Genomic DNA, 20,081 nt, shown 5'->3' with positions numbered 1-20,081 from the left:
CCTCTCTCCTCCCCCTCTCTCCTCTCTCCTCTCTCTCCTCCTACTCTCTCCTCCTCCTCCCTCTCTCTCTCCTCCCCCCCTCTCTCCTCCTTTTTCTCCTCCTCCTCTCTCCTCCCTTCTCTCTCTCCTCCTCCCTCTCTCTCCTCCTCTCTCCTCCTCTCTCTCCTCCTCCCTCTCTCTCCTCCTCCTCCTTTCTCTCCTCCCCCTCTCTCCTCCTCTCTCTCCTCCTTTTTCTTCTCCTCCCTCTCTCTCCTCCTCTCTCCTCCTTTCTCTCCTCCTTTTTCTCCTCCTCCCTCTCTCTCCTCTTCTCTCCTCCTCCTCTCTCTCCTCCTTTTCTCCTCCTCCCTCTCTCTCCTCCTTTTTCTCCTCCTCCCCTCTCCTCCTCCTCTCTCTCCTCCTTTTTCTCCTCCTCCCTCTCTCTCCTCCTCCTCTCTCCACCTCCTTTCTTTCCTCCCCCTCTCTCTCCTCCTCTCTCCTCCTTTTTCTCCTCCTCCCTCTGTCCTCCTCCTCTTTCCTCCTCCCCTCTGTCCTCCCTCTCTCTCCTCCTTTTTCTCCTCCTCCTCTCTCTCCTCCTTTTTCTCCTCCTCCCTCTCTCTCCTCCTCCTCTCTCCACCTCCTTTCTTTCCTCCCCCTCTCTCTCCTCCTCTCCTCCTTTTTCTCCTCCTCCCTCTGTCCTCCTCCTCTTTCCTCCTCCCCTCCGTCCTCCTTTTTCTCCTCCTCCTCTGTCCTCCTTTTTCTCCTCCTCCCTCTCTCTCCTCCTCCTCCTCTCTCTCCTCCTTTTTCTCCTCCTCCCTCTCTCTCCTCCTCCTCTCTCCACCTCCTTTCTTTCCTCCCCCTCTCTCTCCTCCTCTCTCCTCCTTTTTCTCCTCCTCCTCTCTCCTCCTTTTTCTCCTCCTCCCTCTCTCCTCCTCCTCTCTCTCCTCTGGTTGTCACAGTAACCACCATCAGATTATCGTGTTACCATGGTAACGGGCTTTCATCTTTTCTGCTATCTGATGAAATCGATCATCTGATCAGTGCCTTTTTTTCCAGTCAGTCTGATCAATAATAGTCGGTGACGTCATTCTACTTCCTTTTTGTGCAGGAAGTCGTTGAGGAGAAAAAGCTGCTTATCAGCGGATCTGCTCCGTCTGCGGCTGTTATTCTGCTCCGTCCTGCTCTCCTCTCCTCCTCCTCCTCCTCTTCTCCTCCATCCTGCTCTCTTCTTCTCCTCTTCTTCTCTTCCTCTTCTCATCTTATTCTCATCCCTCGTCCTCTTCCTCCGCTCCGCAGCAGCGATGCTCCCGCCGGGCCTGGCCGGCCTCGGCGCCGTGTCTCCGGGCTGTCAGTAGATCGGTGGGTCGGTGCAGGTCGTGTCTTCATCATGGTGCAGAAATCCCGGAACGGCGGGGTGTTCCCCGGAGCGCAGGCCGACCAGAAGAAGCTGAAGGTCGGCTTCGTAGGTCTGGAAGCCGGGGGGACCGAGTCCAGCAGGGACGGAGCTCTGCTGATAGCAGGTAAACACACACACACACACACACACACACGGTAACGGCTCTGCTGGTGAGTGTGTTTGTGCGTGTGCGTGTGTGTGATCCAGTTCTGTTTCACTTTGAAAAATTAGGTTAACAAAACTTTTAAAACATTGAGGTCCAAGTGTATTATAAACATGTCATGACATCCTTCAGTGTGATCGGCTGAAGCGTTTGATTAATCAAGAAGATTATTGACAGGATAATCAATAGTAAAACAAGAACTGATGATAATGAAATAATTGTGTTCAGATTATGATTCAGTCCATTTTTCAGACTGAGGATATTAATGATTCTGATGTCATCAGTTTACAAACATGGAGCCCTGAGGAACACCAGATTAATTTATAGTAACTACTATACTATAGTTACTATAGTTACTTTGTGATTAACCCACAGTGATTAAAGATGAACTCTGTTCTTCTGAACAACTGATCCATGAAACAGAAACATATGAAGGTGAGGCATTTACCTGTCTACCTGCTATACACCTGTGCTCAGGTGGGGAGGAGGGTCCTCGGCGGCAGCGCAGCAGCGTCTCTGGAGGAAAGAAACCTCCGAAAAGAAACGCCTTCTACAGACGACTGCAGAACTACTTGTACAACGTCCTGGAGAGACCGCGAGGATGGGCTTTCATCTACCACGCCTACGTGTAAATACCTGTCTATAGGTTACACCTGTGGATCTGCATGTCTGTACACCTGTCTGTCTACATGGATATTATAATAGTAGTATAATAGTGTGTGTGTGTACATATATATATATATACGTATATATTATAATTATAACTTGATGCATCATTAGAGATGAGGGGGTTTGTGCGGTTTGCTCTCAGTTGAAGATCAATAACTAAAGACAGACAGATCAGGTGTCTGAAACAGATCTGAGGTCAGTGTTCAGAGACCTGAAGCAGAAACAGAGTGTGTGTGTGTGTGTGTGTGTGTGTGTGTGTGTGTGTGTTTAATGTGTGTTCTCTGTTCAGGTTCCTGCTGGTGTTCTCCTGTCTGGTTCTGTCTGTGTTCTCCACCATCAAAGAGTACGAGAAGAGTTCGGAGGACGCACTCTACATCCTGGTAAAACTTAATTTACCTTCAGATCAGAGAGTCACACTGATCTGAATAAAATCTGTCCACAGAACTCTGGATGTTTCGTACTTTTAGTTTTTCGTCTGTAGTTCAATGATATATTTAAACAGTCTGTAGACGAATCATTGTTTTGTTTTCAGCTTTTGAAATGTGATATCAGTTTTATGTCCCCATAAACTAAAGGTGTAAGTTTGTGTGTGAACAGCAGGGACATGCTCTTATCAATAAGCTGCTGAATCATCTTGATCAACAGACATCAAGTTATGTAGCTGCTGCCTCTCGTTCATGTGTTTGACACTGTGAGATCAGAATGTGTTAATGAAGTCAATGAACAGTAGGAAGTGACTTGGTCACTGCATCATCAGATTAGTGTTGGTTCTCTCACATCAGTGAAGCTCGGGATGTTGAGCAGGTTGGAGGTGCAGTCCTCTTCTGTTGTCCGTGTGTTGAAGTGTCCTTGAGCAAGACACTTAGCCCGAGTTTCTCACGAAGGCCAGAGACTTGCATGGGCGCCATCAGTGTGACTGATTGTGAATGGGCTAAAGGGGTAAATATTATAAAGTGCTTTGTACGTTTAGGTTGAGAGGCGTTATTACTGTAATCAGTGTAAACATGTATCATTCATCAGGAAGTGGTGACCATCGTGGTGTTTGGGGTGGAGTACATGGTGAGGATCTGGGCTGCAGGTTGTTGCTGTCGGTACAGAGGATGGAGAGGACGACTCAAATTTGCCAGAAAACCGTTCTGTGTCATTGGTGAGTCTGATGACATTAACAACCCTTCATTTACTCTCAGACATTTACAACACTTCATTTTTTCTCAGACTGTAACAACACTTCATTTACTCTCAGACTGTAACAACACTTCATCTTCTCTCAGACTGTAACACCACTTCATTTAATCTCAGACTGTAACAACACTTCATCTACTCTCAGACTGTAACAACCCTTCATTTACTCTCAGACATTTACAACACTTCATTTACTCTCAGACTGTAACAACTCTTCATTTACTCTCAGACATTTACAACACTTCATTTACTCTCAGACTGTAACAACACTTCATTTACTCTCATACATTAACAACACTTCATCTACTCTCAGACTGTAACAACACTTAATTTACTCTCAGACATTTACAACACTTCATTTACTCTCAGACTTTTACAACACTTCATTTACTCTCAGACTTTAACAACACTTCATTTACTCTCAGACTGTAACAACACTTCATTTACTCTCAGACATTAACACTTCATTTACTCTCAGACTGTAACAACACTTCATTTACTCTCAGACTTTAACAACACTTCATTTACTCTCAGACATTAACAACACTTCATTTACTCTCAGACATTGACAACCCTTCATTTACTCTCAGACTGTAACAACACTTCATTTACTCTCAGACATTAACAACACTTCATTTACTCTGACATTAACAACACTTCATTTACTTTCAGACTGTAACAACACTTCATTTACTCTCAGACTTTAACAACTCTTCATTTACTCTCAGACTGTAACAACACTTCATTTACTCTCAGACATTAACAACACTTCATTTACTCTCAGACTGTAACAACACTTCATTTACTCTCAGACATTAACAACACTTCATTTGCTCTCAGACATTTACAACACTTCATTTACTCTCAGACTTTAACAACTCTTCATTTACTCTCAGACTGTAACAACTCTTCATTTACTCTCAGACTGTAACAACACTTCATTTACTCTCAGACATTAACAACACTTCATTTACTCTCAGACTGTAACAACACTTCATTTACTCTCAGACATTAACAACACTTCATTTGCTCTCAGACATTAACAACACTTCATTTACTCTCAGACTTTAACACCACTTCATTTACTCTCAGACTGTAACAACACTTCATTTACTCTCAGACTTTAACAACTCTTCATTTACTCTCTGACTTTAACACCACTTCATTAACTTTCAGACTGTAACAACACTTCATTTACTCTGAGACATTAACAACACTTAATTTACTCTCAGACTGTAACAACACTTCATTTACTCTCAGACTGTAACAACTCTTCATTTACTCTCAGACTTTAACACCACTTCATTAACTCTCACTCTGTTTGTCTCTCTGTCTGACCTGTCTGCAGACATCATGGTGCTGATAGCGTCCATCTCAGTGTTGGCTGCAGGGACTCAGGGGAATGTCTTTGCCACTTCAGCCATCAGGTCGCTTCGTTTCCTTCAGATTCTGAGGATGATCAGGATGGACCGCCGCGGAGGAACCTGGAAACTTCTGGGATCAGTGGTGTACGCCCACAGCAAGGTACAGTGGGAAATATCTGTCTGTCTGCCCGTCTGTCTATCAACTAACATTTCAACTGTTGATAGTGCCCATAGATCAATAGTCAATCAATTCAATTCAAAGGGGTTTTGTTGGCATGAAAGTTTCAACAACAATGTTGCCAAAGCATCAAAACACACATATTGGGCAGCAGGTATGCCCTGTCTCCTTCTCCCAGGAGTATTTTAATGTTGAGATGTGGTTCAGCTCTTTGGACTCTGAGATTACAGAGTTGAACTTGTTAAAATAAATGTTCCTGCTGTCGTTGAATGTTTTACATTGTAGGAGAAAGTGCATCTCTGTCTCAGCCTCACCTGTCGAGCAGTGACAACATGTTGTGTTGTCTTTTGGTTGCCATGATTGTTTGTATCTTCCTGTTTGGATTGTCAGTTTGTGGTCACTGAGCCTGTACTTGGTGAGCATCTGTCTCTGCTTCCTATCTCTGACAGTAGAGAGATATTCTGCTGACTCATCATCTTTTTAGGGCTCGATAACGTTCTGATCTACTTTCAATCAATCAATCAATCAATCAATCAATCATTATTTGTATAGCACCAATTCACAACTAACTTGGGGGCAGAGAGAGACAGGAGGAGGAGCGTGTGTGTCCCTGTGTGTGTCCCTGTGTGTCTCACTGTGATATAATGTCTCACTGTGATATACTGTCTCACTGTGATATAATGTCTCACTGTGGTATACTGTCTCACTGTGATATAATGTCTCACTGTGATATACTGTCTCACTGTGATATAATGTCTCACTGTGGTATACTGTCTCACTGTGATATAATGTCTCACTGTGGTGTCTGGTCTCTGTCCCCCTGCAGGAGTTGATCACAGCCTGGTATATCGGCTTCTTGTGTCTCATTCTGGCCAGTTTCCTTGTTTATTTAGCAGAAAAAGAAGACAATGAACAGTTTGAGACGTATGCAGACGCCCTCTGGTGGGGACTGGTAAGACACTATACACTAATGATACACAAAAACTGACAGGTGGCGCATATCAACACATCTACATACTAATCATTAAACATGTTCACGTATCAACACATTGTAGAGATGTACAGAGTTTTTATCTTTTAGTTTTATTTTTTATAAATACATTTTTTACACAGGTGTGTTCAGGATGATGTCACAGCACAGGCAGGTACAGGTGTGTTCAGGATGATGTCACAGTACAGGCAGGTACAGGTGTGTTCAGGATGATGTCACAGTACTGGCTGGTACAGGTGAACTCATTTGCCATAAGAAAGACCTACTCCACCTCCTCAGAGATGAGACGATCTGATTGGTCCTCGTGATGAGACGATCTGATTGGTCTGTCTGTGTTTCTGTCAGATCACCTTGACAACAATTGGTTATGGAGACAAGTTCCCGATCACCTGGAACGGACGCCTACTGGCTGCAACCTTCACTCTGATTGGAGTTTCATTCTTCGCTCTTCCTGCTGTGAGTCATTCTATTGTTTACCTGAGTTCACCTGAGACAGGTAAACATCCCCCTGGTTCAGCCCAGCTCACCTGTCTGTCTGTCTCTCAGGGGATCCTGGGCTCTGGTTTTGCTCTGAAGGTTCAGGAGCAGCACCGACAGAAACACTTTGAAAAGAGACGAAACCCAGCAGCTGGACTCATACAGGTGAGCCAGCACTGTGATGTCACTCAGAATCACACTTGAGTGAAAGGTTGATGTTGTAGTGACTGACACTTCCTGTGGAATCATTTTCTCTGATTTCCCCTTCAGATGCAGACACAGTCAAAGATTTAACCTGAGCTTTTAGTTTGAAAATCACTGGAGTCAACAGGTTCCTTCCTGTCTGTCTCTACAGGCGGCGTGGAGGGTTTACGCCACAAACCTGAGCCGAACTGATTTGACTTCAACCTGGGATTATTACGAGAGGACCGTTTCTGTCCCGATGTACAGGTGAGACACCACCTGTTCACCTATCAAACTCTTCACCTCTTCACCTTTTTACCTGTACACCTCTTCACCTCTTCACCTCTTTACCTGTCCACCTGTTCACCTGTCGGCCTCTTTGCCTTTCCACCTCTTCACCTGTCCACCTGTTTACCTGTCCTCTTGTTCATCTCTTCACCTGTACACCTGTTCACCTGTTCACCTCCATACCTGTCAACCTTTCCACCTGTCCAGCTCTTCTCCTCTTTACCTGTCCACCTGTCCTCCTGTCCAACTCTTCACCTTTTCACCTGTTCATGTCTTTATCTGTTCACCTCTTTAGCTGTTCACCTGTTCAACTGTCCCCCTGTTCACCCCTTTACCTGTCCACCTGTTCACCTCTTTACCTGTCCACCTCTTTACCTGTTTACCTGTTCACCTGTCCACCTCTTCACCTCCTTAGCTGTTCACCTGTCCACCTCTTCACCTGTTCACCTCTTTACCTGTCCAATTGTCCACCTCTTCACCTCTTTACCTGTCCTACCTTTTATAAGAATAGTCACTCTGTGTGTCTGCAGGTTGATTCCACCTCTCAACCAGTTGGATCTATTGAGGAACCTCAAGAACAAATCAGGACTCTCATTCAGGTCTGTGATGAGTTATACAATACAAGTACACACAGTACACCGACATTAACACAGTACTACAACACAATACTACAACACAGTACATTAACACATTTCTACAACACAGTACTACAACACAGTAATACAACACAGTACATTAACAGTACTACAACACAGTACATTAACACAGTACTACGACACAGTCCTGCAACACATTTCTAACACACAGTACATTAACACATTACTACAACAAAGTACTACATCACAGTACTGCAACACATTTCTACAACACAGTACATTAACGCTGTACTACAACACAGCACTACAACACAGTACTACGACATAGTACTACAGCACAGTACTTCTGCAGTATAAATGTTTTCGATCAGTTTTAATAAGCTGAGAATCAATAAAACTGTCTGTCTCTCTCGGTACCTGTCTGCCTGCCTGTCTGTCTGTCTGTCTGTCTGTCTGTCTGTCTGTCTCTCTTGGTACCTCTCTGTCTGCCTGCAGGAAGGACGTCCAGCCTGAACCGTCTCCCAGGTCAGTGTGAAGTTGAGAAAGCTCCCCTTTTGTTTGATTTGTGCGTCTGCAGTGTGTCTCCGTGCTGACATTATGTAAAATAGCCACACTCTCTGATTGGTTAGCGAGTCAGGCCTTTCTCATACCACAGGTATCTTTGCAGACAGTATCCCTTTTCACACAGAGACACTGCATTATTGCCGCAGCAGTGGTTCACCAATTCTCAGCCGTTGTTTGTTCACACAGAGCCGAGCAGCTCCGGCGTAAAAGACGAACCAGTTTGTAATTCACACACAAAGCCGGCGGTACATGTCATGATGATGTCTGTGTGTTTTTTTCAACATGTTTCCCCCGGTGTCCTCCTGTTAATCTAATAATGTACCAGCTGTCTGTTTATAATCATATGATGCTGTTATAATGTGTTGTGATTTAGATCCTGACCCACCAAACATCCTGGAAAGTGACGAAGTTACGTTTTTCACTCTAAATTACATAATTACATAATCACCATCAGTAAACAGGACGCTGTCTGACTCTATCACTCGTGGGGAGGGAGGCTGTTTTCTGGGGGAAAGTTCACTGAAGTCTCGGTGGAGGGCTGACCAAACACTTGGTGAGTTAAAGTTTTTTGCCGGGGACAGAAGCTGTTTTTCGGCCAGAAATGTGACGAAGAGTCAGTAGGACAGACAGGAGGACAGAGGCTTCTCCACGTATAACTGCGGCATTATTTTCCTCATATAAGTTGCCAAAGACACGACCAGTTACTACGTTACTGTTGTTTGGTCCTGTAACATTGCTTTGTGGGACATTTCTCTTTATTTTGTTGAGTGAAGGACATGTTTAGTCACGTTTATCAGACTGTCAGATCGACACGCCCCCGCTCTGCACCGCCGGCTTATCCATTCACACTGGTTCGGTTCGCCAGTACTGCACCTCTGACTCTACCTCTGACTCTACCTCTGATACGACCTCTGACTCTACCTCTGACTCTACCTCTGACTCTACCTCTGACTCTACCTCTGACTCTACCTCTGATACTACCTCTGACTCTACCTCTGACTCTACCTCTGATACTACCTCTGACTCTACCTCTGACTCTACCTCTGATACTACCTCTGACTCTACCTCTGACACTACCTGATACTACCTCTGACACTACCTGATACTACCTCTGACTCTACCTCTGATTCTACCTCTGACACTACCTCTGACTCTACCTCTGACACTACCTGATACTACCTCTGATACTACCTCTGACTGTACCTCTGACTCTACCTCTGACACTACCTCTGACTCTACCTATGACACTACCTCTGACTCTACCTCTGACACTACCTCTGACTGTACCTCTGACTGTACCTCTGACTGTACCTCTGACTCTACCTCTGACACTACCTCTGACTCTACCTCTGACTCTACCTATGACACTACCTGATACTACCTCTGATACTACCTCTGACTCTACCTTTGACACTACCTGATACTACCTCTGATACTACCTCTGATACTACCTCTGACTCTACCTCTGACTCTACCTATGATACTACCTCTGATATTACCTGATACTACCTCTGATACTACCTCTGACACTACCTGATACTACCTCTGATACTACCTCTGACACTACCTGATACTACCTCCGGAGGCGCATCAGAGGCGCAGCGAAATTTCTCCCCTTGCCACATCTGAGACTTTCACACAGAGGAGGACGCGGAGAATTGGCGCAGGATCCCTGCACTTAGAGGGCAGTGAGGATGGAGCTACTGTTTAGGTGCTGAGACCCTTTAATGAACCAGAGTGTGCTGTTCATGCTTCAATGTCCAACACTGGCATCTCTCCCTCTTTTGCCCTGCAGTCAGAAGGTCAGTCTGAAGGAGAGGGTCTTCTCGTCTCCTCGGAGTTCAGGAACCAAAGGGAAAGGTTCTCCTCAGCACGGTGGGTGTTGGAACCAAAGTTTTATGTTCTGTAAGATGATCACTGGATCAGATCTGTTGAACACTAAACAGGCTGTTGTCACATGTGTGTTCTGCATTTCGTTAACACTTAGAGCCTTTTTACCTGACAACAGTCACAGAAAATTCTCTGGTTTAGTTTGTTCTGTCGAGACCCAACAGTCTGCAGGTTCTCACTCCAACCATCCAGTATGAACCAGAAAATCTACCTGTTTAACAAAACTTTAACCAAGCAGTCTGTGCTGCTGTAATGAGCTGCTGGAGGACCTGGTCTGACGGAAAACCTGCAGACTGTTTGACCGACATGACAGCCAAACCAGTTCCAAGCAGGAAAACTGTTTCTGATTCCAGTGTGTCCCATTTTTATCCATCGTGTCTCTAGTGGTACCCACAGTTGGCCCTGGTGTTGCTTCTGGTGTGGGTCCTGGAGGATTGGGGAACGTCCAGGCCCTGCGACGGTCCCCCAGCATGGAGCCTAGTTTGGAGGACAGCCCCAGCAAGGTTCCAAAGAGCTGGAGCTTTGGAGAACGTAGCAGAACCAGACAGGCCTTCAAGATCCGAGGAGCTGCCTCCCGCCAAAATTCTGAGGGTAAGAGGGGCAGGTCCAACCACTAAGAATACTCCGCCTCCAACAGGTGAAACTATAACATCCACATCTACAGAACAACCAGAGCGACCAAAACCGTAGACCCCTGATCCTGTAGACCCTGACCCCGTGGACCCCTGATCCTGTAGACCAATGATCCTGTGGACCCCTGACCTTGTGGATCATCTGAACCTTTGGATCCCTAACCTTGTAGACCCTGTGGACCTTCTGAACCACGACCCTGTAGACCCCTGATCTATATGACTCCTAGATCCTGTGTGTCCCTTATACAGTGAATCCCTGACCCTGTAGATCCTGTGTGCCCCTGATCCAGTGAATCCCTGACCCTATGTGCCCCTGATTCAATGGACCCCTGATGCTGTAGACTCTGTAGACCCCTGATGCTGTGGAACCCCTGATCCTGCGGACCCCTGATGCTGTAGAACCCCTGATCCTGTGAATCGCTGATTCTGCAGACCCCTGATCCAGTGGATCCCTGACCCTGTGTGCCCCTGATCCAGCGGACCCCTGACCCTGTGTGCCCCTGATTCAGTGGACCCCTGATGCTGTAGACTCTGTAGACCCCAGACCCTATGGACCCCCGACCCTGTTGATCCCTTATCTTGTAGAACCCCTGATCCTGTGAATCGCTGATTCTGTAGACCCCTGATCCTGTAGACCCCAACACTGTAGACCCCTAATCCTGTAGAACCCCTAATCCTATAGAACCCTGACCCTGTGGACCCCTAACCCTTTCAATACACTCCAGGTTGTATCCAGCTATAAAAACACCTGAATAGTCTATAGGACAGCAGGCGTTACCATGGAGATGATAACATCCCATCATTCAGCTCATATCAGTCCTACAGTGTGCAGGAGAGGACAAAAATCATCAAATCTGAAGGGTTCTGTGAATCAGCCAATAATAATACTTCATCATCTGACTTGTTTAAACTGGTTATGAATAGTTGCTGGTTTTAACTGGTTCTGGCTGGTTTTTAACTGGTTCTGGCTAGTTTTTAACTGGTTCTGGCTGGTTAGATATTCAGACTTTGTCAACTCAAACCAACTTCATTACAAAAGCATGACAAGAGAAAGGGAGAGAAGGATGTAAGGGAGGACACAAGGAAAGAAAAGGAGGAGAGAGTCCAAAGTTTAAACTGGTTTTGGCCTCCCATGATTCTTAGCCATAGCTTCACTACGTATTCATGATGGAAACTAAAGTTGTTGAATGTTTTCATGTTCTACATCCAGTCTTTGTGCTAAGCTATGCTAACAGTTCCCCATTGCCTCCAGTTTTTGTGCTAAGCACGGCTAGCAGTTTCCCCCTGCTTCCAGACCTTGTGCTAAGCTAGGCTAGCAGTTTCTCCCTACTTCCAGTATTTGTGCTAAGCTAGGCTAACAGTTTCCTTCTACTTGCAGTCTTTGTGCTAAGCTAGCCTAACAGTTTCCCTCTACTTGCAGTCTTTGTGCTAAGCTATGCTAGCAGTTTCCCACTGCTTCCAGTCTTTATGCTAAGCTAATCTAGCAGTTTTCCCCTGCTTCCAGTCTTTGTGCTAAGATATGAGTAGTGTGTAATCTTCTGATGAAGGTTTGTCTCCTCCTCTGCCTCCTCCTGTAGTGCTGATAGAGATGCAGGACGAAGAGTTCAGGCAGAAGAGCTCACCAGGTCAGCACACACACACACACAAACACACACACACACACACACACACACACACACACACACACACACACAGGACTGAACTGTGTTCGTCATCATGACATTTCCAGCTTCAGTCACTGTAGTTGCTTCACATTAAGAGCTTTCCACCGATGAAGAAACGGAATGCTTTTATTGTGAAAAAGGGTTAGGGTTTCTTCCCTGAACAGATCAGTCCTTCCATAACGGTCTCAGCTGGTCCTCCTGCCGCAGCTCCACATGCTGAAGGTAGGGGGCGCTGACCGAAACACTGATCTTGTTTCAGAGGCCAGCCTGCCAGGAGAAGACATGGCCGACGACAACAAGAGCTGCCACTGTGAGTTCGTCCCTCAGGATCTGACCCCGGGGTTAAAGGTCACCATCAGAGCCATCTGGTACGAACTGTAGCTGTCTGTCGTCATTCTCAACATCATTTTGTTTTGTCATCATTCATTACTTTACTCGCTGTTTGTGTAGCACTGAAATCATTCTGCTTTTTATTCACTTTTTTTATTTGTTTTTTTATTTATTAGTGCTCTACCCAGGGTCAAAGGTCGCCATCATCTGTTGGGTAAGACCAGTCAGTCTGACCTCCATTTAGCTTGACTGTTTGGTATTGTTTCATTGTTTTCTGTTGTTTTCCACTCAAGCACCTGTCATTGGTAAGACATTCTTTGGTTATTTTTCTTCTTCTTCTTATTATTATTATTATTATTATCATTATTATTATTACTATGATCCTTGTTGGTGTTGTTCAGTCCTCTCCTATTGATCAGGTGAAGTTAAAGATAATTTTTTTTCTTCCCACCTCCTGCTCGTCTCCAACAGTCCAGCTGTCCAGTTCTGTAGAGTTCACTACAGTCTGGTGTCAGAACCAGATTCTGGCTACAAAGTAGCAGAAACCCTCAGCACAAACATGTCCTACAGTGTAGTATCGGCTCTGTCTCTGGGTCTGTGTTTTCTGGTCTGGTCCCAGGACCGTAGCTCCATCCAGTTTCTGTCACTCTTGGTCCTGGTCCTGGTCCTGGTCAAGGATAAGTGACTGAGCATCAGACTGTAGGCAGGGCCACACATTATGAGTGAATTTCAGATGATGGGACCCGGTCAGCCCAGGTCTGTTCTGGTCTGCTTCATATGTGACCGACATTGAGACGACATCACGTGTGTGTTTTGTTCCCTCTGTGGACTCCGTCCAACTTGCCTCCAAACACTCAGCTTGTATCCTCCTCCCTTGGACTTTTCAGCACAAATGTTGCCGTGCATAAACAGTTGGTGTTGTTGCGATGTTTCCCGTGTCGTCAACCTACAGAGCTTCAGTGGTTATTGACTGGTCGTCTGGTGGGTCATCGACTGTATTTACTTAGTCATCAGGTTTCTGCTGCTGTTTCTTCATCTTTGTCCCAAGCTCAAACCTCCCAGGTGTTCCTAGGCTCCCCTCAGATGTTCTGGGTCTTTGTTGAGGTCTCCTCCCCTGATCATATGTTGATACACTTCAGTTGACTCATTTCAATATGGAGGCGTAGTAGGTCAGTAGCCTCCTAACCTTGTCTCTGAGAGCCCAGACCTAACCCTACATCCTAAACCCTGACCCCTGACCCTAACCCTGAACCTAACCGTGTCAAGGAGACTCACCTCAGCTGCTTGGATCCACCATCTCACTGTTTCAGTCCATACCCACCGTCAGACGATTCTGTAGGTGTATGAGATGGATCGAGCCTACAGTCTGGACTAGATTCACCACATCAGTCCAGTTAGTACCTGAGCCCACCTGGGCTCCTCCCAGTGGCCAGAGGTTGGGTGTCGACTGACTTCCTGTTTTCTTTCTCTTTCAGTATCATGCGCTTCATGGTGTCTAAAAGGAAGTTTAAAGAGAGTCTTCGTCCCTACGATGTCATGGATGTGATCGAACAGTACTCAGCTGGACACCTGGACATGCTCGCTCGCATTAAGAACCTGCAGTCAAGGTAACCCTAACCCTGTAACCTCTGACCTCTGACCTCTCACTGGACTTTCGTCTAAATTAAAACAAGTTTGACTGTGGGTCACTGTGTGATGTCACTGTGTGCTGTCACTGTGTGAGGTCACTGTGTGATGTCACTGTGTGAGGTCACTGTGTGATGTCACTGTGTGAGGTTACTGTGTGAGGTCACTGTGTGTTTGACCTGTGCTGTCTCGTAATTGGCAGGGTGGATCAGATAGTCGGCAGAGGAACACCAATTGCAGACAAGGACCGTCCCAAAGCAGCCAATGAGGAACTTCCTGAGGATCCGAGCATGATGGGACGTTTGGGAAAGGTGGAAAAGCAGGTAACCAATGGCAACCAGTTTGTCGCTAGAAACACTTTGTGCAGAGTAGAACTGCTGGATTTCGGGATCAGCCTTGAACCTGATTGGTCCACTGCTGGTCTTATGTCCTCAGGTCCTGTCCATGGAGAGGAAGTTGGACTTCCTGGTTAACATCTACATCCAGCGAATGGGAATCCCTCAGGCTGAAACTGACGCCTACTTTGGATCTAAGGAGCCTGACCCGGCGCCGCCCTACCACAGTCCGGTGGATCAGCTGGAGAAGAGCCAGTCCATAGCAAAGATCCTGCAGTCAGTGTCCAGTACACAACTAGAACCAGACCAGGACCTGCTGTTGATAGAATGTTGTTATACATTGTTTACCTGTTTCTAGTTCTGTATTGTAGGCAACAGGACTTGTTTCAGTTTCTTGAAGATGTTTCACCTCTCATCCAAGTGGCTTCTTCAGTTCTAACTAACTGGAGGGGAGTCGTTAGGTCTAACGATCCACATGAATGCTGGTTTGGGTCAATGACTCACATGTGACCTTAACAACTCTGTAAGGACACTCCCACACATGGTTTAATGCCTGCAACTCCCCTCCAGTTAGTTAGAACTGAAGAAGCCTGTTGGATGCGGGGCTACGATATAGCACTTAGAACCATGACCTGGATGGCTAAGAACATACATCAACATTGTGTACCTGTTGGCTACACGCTGTTGACATGTTGTTCACCTGTTGTTTACATATTGTGCAGGGTTTTACCTGGTGACCACGTTGAGAAAAGTCGTTTCGTGTCGAAGATGGTCCGCTCCAGCAGCTCCACTGGACACAGGAACTACAACACCCCCACCTGTCCGCCCTCCACATCCTGGCAGCCAATCAGCTCCCAGCTCCACCAGCAGGCCCAGCCCCCTCTGCAGTGTAGCCACGGCAACACTCCGAGTCCAGTGGGGGATGGGTCACTGGTTCGGCTCCCACCTCCTCCGGCAGGAGAGAGACACGGCGGGAACCGATCGAACCGGCACAGCACCGGAGACCGAGGGGGGGCAGAGAAGCCTGAGAGGGGCAGAGAGGGGGCTAATGGTACCGGAGGAGGCGAAGACGTGAAGCCAGACAGCGACACCTCCATCTCAATCCCGTCCGCAGACCATGAGGAGCTGGAGCGCTCCTTCAGCGGCTTCTCCATCTCCCAGTCCAGAGAGAATCTGGACTTCCTTAACAATGGCTTCTACTCGTCCTCCGCCAACCTGGGAGACCACCAGGGAGGAGGAGGAGGAGGAGGAGGTGCCACCCGCTGTGCCACCATCCGGCCGTACATCGCAGAGGGGGAGTCGGACTCCGACTCGGAGCTCTGTGCCCCCTCTCCGCACTCGGACCAGGCCTGGACCGATACCAAGTAGAGCCGAAGGTAAAACTGGAGCAGAAACCAGCAGAACAGTTAAAATAAATAACTGACGTTAAAACTGAACAGAGTCAAGGACAGCAGCCTGAGTTACAGTGAAGCATCATGGGAACTGTGGACAGCTGGAGTCGCAGTGAAGCATTATGGGAACTATAGTGTCACAGTGGTTTTATTCATGTGAATGTTTGAACCTGTCACTGACTGGTTCACTGCTGGGACACACTCACACCTGATTGGTTGCTTGACTCAATATTTAAGAATCTCCATTATCATGTCGCTCCACTGTTAAATTTAGTCATTACGTTTTGAAAAACTTCCAACTGACACATCACAACACCAACAGATCCTGTCATTGTTTTTCGTTTTGTTTGTTTGTTTGATTATTGTCTATATTTCCTGTACAGTCCTGTACAGAAGAGCTCAAAGAGCGTCTTCCTGAGCTTTTCGCTGGAACCTGAACTTCTCTGCAGGTAAATGTTAAAGGTGTACTACGCAGGATTCTCCTTAAAAAAAAAAAAAAAAAAAATATGTGGACTCAAACAACAATAACAAATATTGTGCTGGTGTCTGTATCTGCAGCTCCACCCTCATCACCATCACTCAGGTGCCCTTGATCAAGGCGCTTCACCACGACTGCTTGGGTGCAGCGGCTGATAGGCTGCAGGTCAGACTGTGGTTGTACTGAGCAGCTTCCAGGTGTGAATGTGATCAGGATGCTCCTGAAACAGAGAGTTATGCTTTCTGTGAACTCTCCCTAATTAAATAAAGGTAAAAAAAAAAAAAAAAAAAGACACTCTGACCCAGACCCTCAGGAACAGTCAATAGGGCCTAGTGGTTAACAATGTAACTACAACATCACGTGATAAACAGGTGACAAACAAAGACTTTTTCCCTGAAGCTTACGTAATGAAAGAAGCGGCTGTAAAACGTGTTACAACCTGCTGAGAGCCGCATAGGGGAATTATTCTGTCCCTGAACAGGGAGTTAGCCGCTTTTTTAGCTTCATGTATTATTCAGCAGCTTTTAAAGGAATTAACTGAGCTCCGCCTCCGGCGCTGTATCCAGCTCATTATAGATCCATCAGCTGGAAACGGTTCACCACAGATTTATTTAATCTGAATCTGACCGAGAATAAATCGAATTCTATCCATTAAACTGAAGGTTTGATTCCATGCTAACAGACTGTAGAGCTACACTACCAACAGACGCAGGATGCAGTCCCACACACTTTTCATGCTAGTATGCAGTATGAATCTGTTAACTGTGTTTTGCTGTGTGCCAGGCTCAGCCCGTTGTGGAAAGTGGAAGTAAACATCATCACACTAACGACAAACCCCCACTGTGTAGCAAGGACGCCGGCTGGTTAGCTAGCGCCCCTTGCAGTTGTTTGTGTAGTCGGGTCTCCGTTTGTGAAGCTTCTCAACCTAACACACTGTTGACCTGACTGGTTGTTGTGATCATTCCAGTGCTTTGCATTGTGGGACACAGATCGGTCCGATGGTTACTGGAAACACATCCAGGTATTTTTGGCATACTGCGTACGACATGCTACAGTTTGGCTGAATCAGTACGTCCTGCAGCTGTACTTTCAAATACAGTGTTTTCATTCTGACATAATAGCTGTAACTCTCCACATAATAAATATGTTTGTAAACATGTATGTGAGTATCTCAGGTAAACCTCACACGTCAAGCTAAGGACAGATCTGCTAACATTAGCCTAAACTCTGACAGCATCCTGGACCGACTCAGACTCCAAGGTTGTTTCAAAGTAAGTTACCCTCCAAAATAATGTGTCAGCCATCAGCACACAGGGTTAGCCTGCAATGCTAACATTAGCATCTTATTCTAGCACAGATTACACAGTGTCTCGTGCTGCCTAGTTACTGTTGCTGCGCTGTGATTGGCTGCTTGCTCTTTGCTGAAGCGGTTAAATTAACTGTCAGTTAAGATTCGAACGATGACATGAATCAGAATCTGATGATTATGACACACATTTTTACATCATGATGTCATAAAAGATTTAGTATGTATATATGATGTAATCATCCACGCTATTAATTATAACTATTAACTATAATCAATACTCATTAATGATCCCAACTGCTGACTGTATTATTTCAACCGAGTCTTTGATGTGACAGCTGATCTGTCCAGCAAGGGGTGGCGAGGAGCATCAGCAAAACCTCAGGAAACCAAAATAAGACAAACTTACCAAAATAAGAGTTTCTTTTACGACCTGAGCAGCAGCATCACTAAGCTCCGCCCACAGAAACCATTGATACAAGGTGTACAGCTGACACCTTCTGTAATGTATTTAGTTGAATGTAAACACACTTCTTGTGCCGTTTCCATGGAGACAGTTGAGTCCTTTAGTTCTCATCATCTCCTGCCGAAGACTGAAACTGAAAATATGAAATTATTTCATTAATATTTTAGACCTGTCTGAAAAACATCTGAACGTTTCAGCGTGTTGTGGATTCTTGTTTGAACCTGTGAACATTCGTCCACGTTTCATCGTCCTTTTAAATTTTATTTTGAAAAAACAATCTTGTTTAAACAAACTGTCTCTTTGTACAGAACTCTGCCTGTTGATTGTATTTCAGTATTAAAAATCTTGAACCTTCTCGTTCGTTCGTCTCGTCTGTGAACAAACTAACACTAACACGTTTTCAAACAGCCTGAAACTTTATTTAAAATGTCTTTAATGTCCTCTTGTTTCTCACTTCTTCCTTTTGAACCTGATGGATTTGAGGAGTGAAAGTGACAAATACTGAATGAAATGAAAATGAGAAATGGGTCCGTCAGGTTTATCAAATCAATCTATTATCACTTTAAACATTTTTTTTTATCATTTAATATTTGTCACTTTCACCCTTGAGGACGCCTCCTATGATGATAAGTGACTTGTTTTGTCTTGTGAATGATGAATGATGAATGTAATGATTGAACATGACTGTTTTCATCAAAACACGACTTTTTAAATTCATCAAACAACTTAATAATTTATCAATCCATTTTTCATGTCACAGACATTTTCTAGCTTAAATATTTGTCACTTTCTTCCCTCGTAGATGGACAGAACAGAGCATCTGCCAGGTTTTTTCAGCCTCCTGCTCCGTCTTGATGGTTTGTGGCACTTCACCTTTCAAAAGGAGATGAAGACTCATTTATTCAAAATAGCCTCTGTCTCACCTTGTGCTGTCTGGAGTTTGCTTTCTTCGTCTTTTTGAGGTCTGTTGTTGTTTATGTTTTATTGTTTCTTAATGGTTCGAACAATTTAATTTTATGAAGTGAGGTGAAAGTTTGCATTTTCCCCCCCATCGTGGTGGTGACACAACTGTGCCATGTGCTTTATACTTCAATCAATCAATCAATCTTTATTTGTATAGCGGCAATACACACGGAAAGTCATCTCATGCCACTTTTGAGGATAGTCTGTTTTGGCTGCGTGCCGAAAAAGCTGAAGGAGTCAACCTTTGGAGAAACGCAGCCTGACGTCACGTTGCGGTGGCTAATCACATAAGCTGGCGATCAGACTGAAGCCACAGTGGAGTGTAAAGTCATGTGTCGTCTGTGTTCACTCAGTTTGGCTTCGTGCACCAGTTTAAAACACATCTGGGGATGCTGACGATCACTGTAGGACCGGCATGTTTAACCTACTGTGGCAGAGACATATCTACAGTCAGTGTGTTTTGTATTTACAGTGAGACTGCACAATGTGTTTGGTTCTTCTTCAATGGTTCTGCTCCTTGTATCCATCACTGTGATGCGGTTCAGTCACAAGCGGTACGTCACAGCAGAGTAATGGGGCGTCATGAGGCACAACAAGTTCTGACATCACTATAAAGCACATTATAAGACTGACAAAGCATTCAGTGAAGCCACTGGAGTTTTAAAGTTTCTGTATACATTTAAAGTGAACGTCTTCACAGAAACACGTGCTGACTGTACAAATATGGACGTAGGTTCAGAGATTTCATATCCTGTGTCGTAATAAAGCTGATCTGCATCTGTCTGACTCCCTCATCAGTCAGGCACCTCATCCTCTGCTGCGTGTGACCCGCCTCTCTCTCATCGCGTCACCTCTGACCCGTCCCGTCATCTCTGAGCGGTCCTGTCACCTCTGACCCTTCCTGTCACCTCTGACCTGTCCTGTTGAAATAAAACCCTAAAAAGGCCAAAAAATACTTAAAATTAAAAATAGT

General features: G+C 45.4%; 1 protein-coding gene across 11 annotated transcripts; it reads left to right on the top strand.

The window, feature by feature from the left end:
• Positions 1-895: 895 nt before the first annotated feature.
• LOC311254887 (potassium voltage-gated channel subfamily KQT member 2-like) lies at positions 896-18,499 on the top strand (the record flags this gene model as incomplete). 11 transcript variants are annotated; one of them, XR_014622283.1, is made up of 21 exons in its annotated part: positions 898-1,496; positions 2,013-2,163; positions 2,494-2,584; positions 3,225-3,351; positions 4,735-4,910; positions 5,755-5,880; positions 6,265-6,375; positions 6,466-6,561; positions 6,752-6,846; positions 7,398-7,466; positions 7,959-7,988; positions 9,823-9,902; positions 10,302-10,508; positions 12,127-12,174; positions 12,473-12,581; positions 14,019-14,150; positions 14,372-14,492; positions 14,605-14,780; positions 15,227-15,880; positions 16,279-16,344; positions 16,454-18,499. XR_014622283.1 is itself a non-coding variant. In XM_084348914.1 (20 exons), exons 1-19 carry the CDS (start codon positions 1,364-1,366, stop codon positions 15,870-15,872), a joined length of 2,724 nt encoding a protein of 907 aa, XP_084205040.1. In that variant the 5' UTR covers positions 898-1,363. The 11 variants fall into 11 exon arrangements, 8 of the variants coding, with proteins under 8 accessions (XP_084205039.1, XP_084205040.1, XP_084205037.1 ...); XR_014622284.1 differs by having other exon boundaries at positions 15,227-16,344; XM_084348914.1 differs by having other exon boundaries at positions 16,279-18,499.
• Between the last annotated feature and the right edge of the window lie 1,582 nt (positions 18,500-20,081).

This window comes from Pagrus pagrus (assembly GCF_965226575.1).
Source record: "Pagrus pagrus genome assembly, chromosome: 3".
Classification (NCBI taxonomy): Eukaryota; Metazoa; Chordata; class Actinopteri; order Spariformes; family Sparidae; genus Pagrus; species Pagrus pagrus.
The sequence above is the reverse complement of the archived record's forward strand: the minus strand, read 5'-3'. Positions and strand labels throughout refer to the sequence as shown.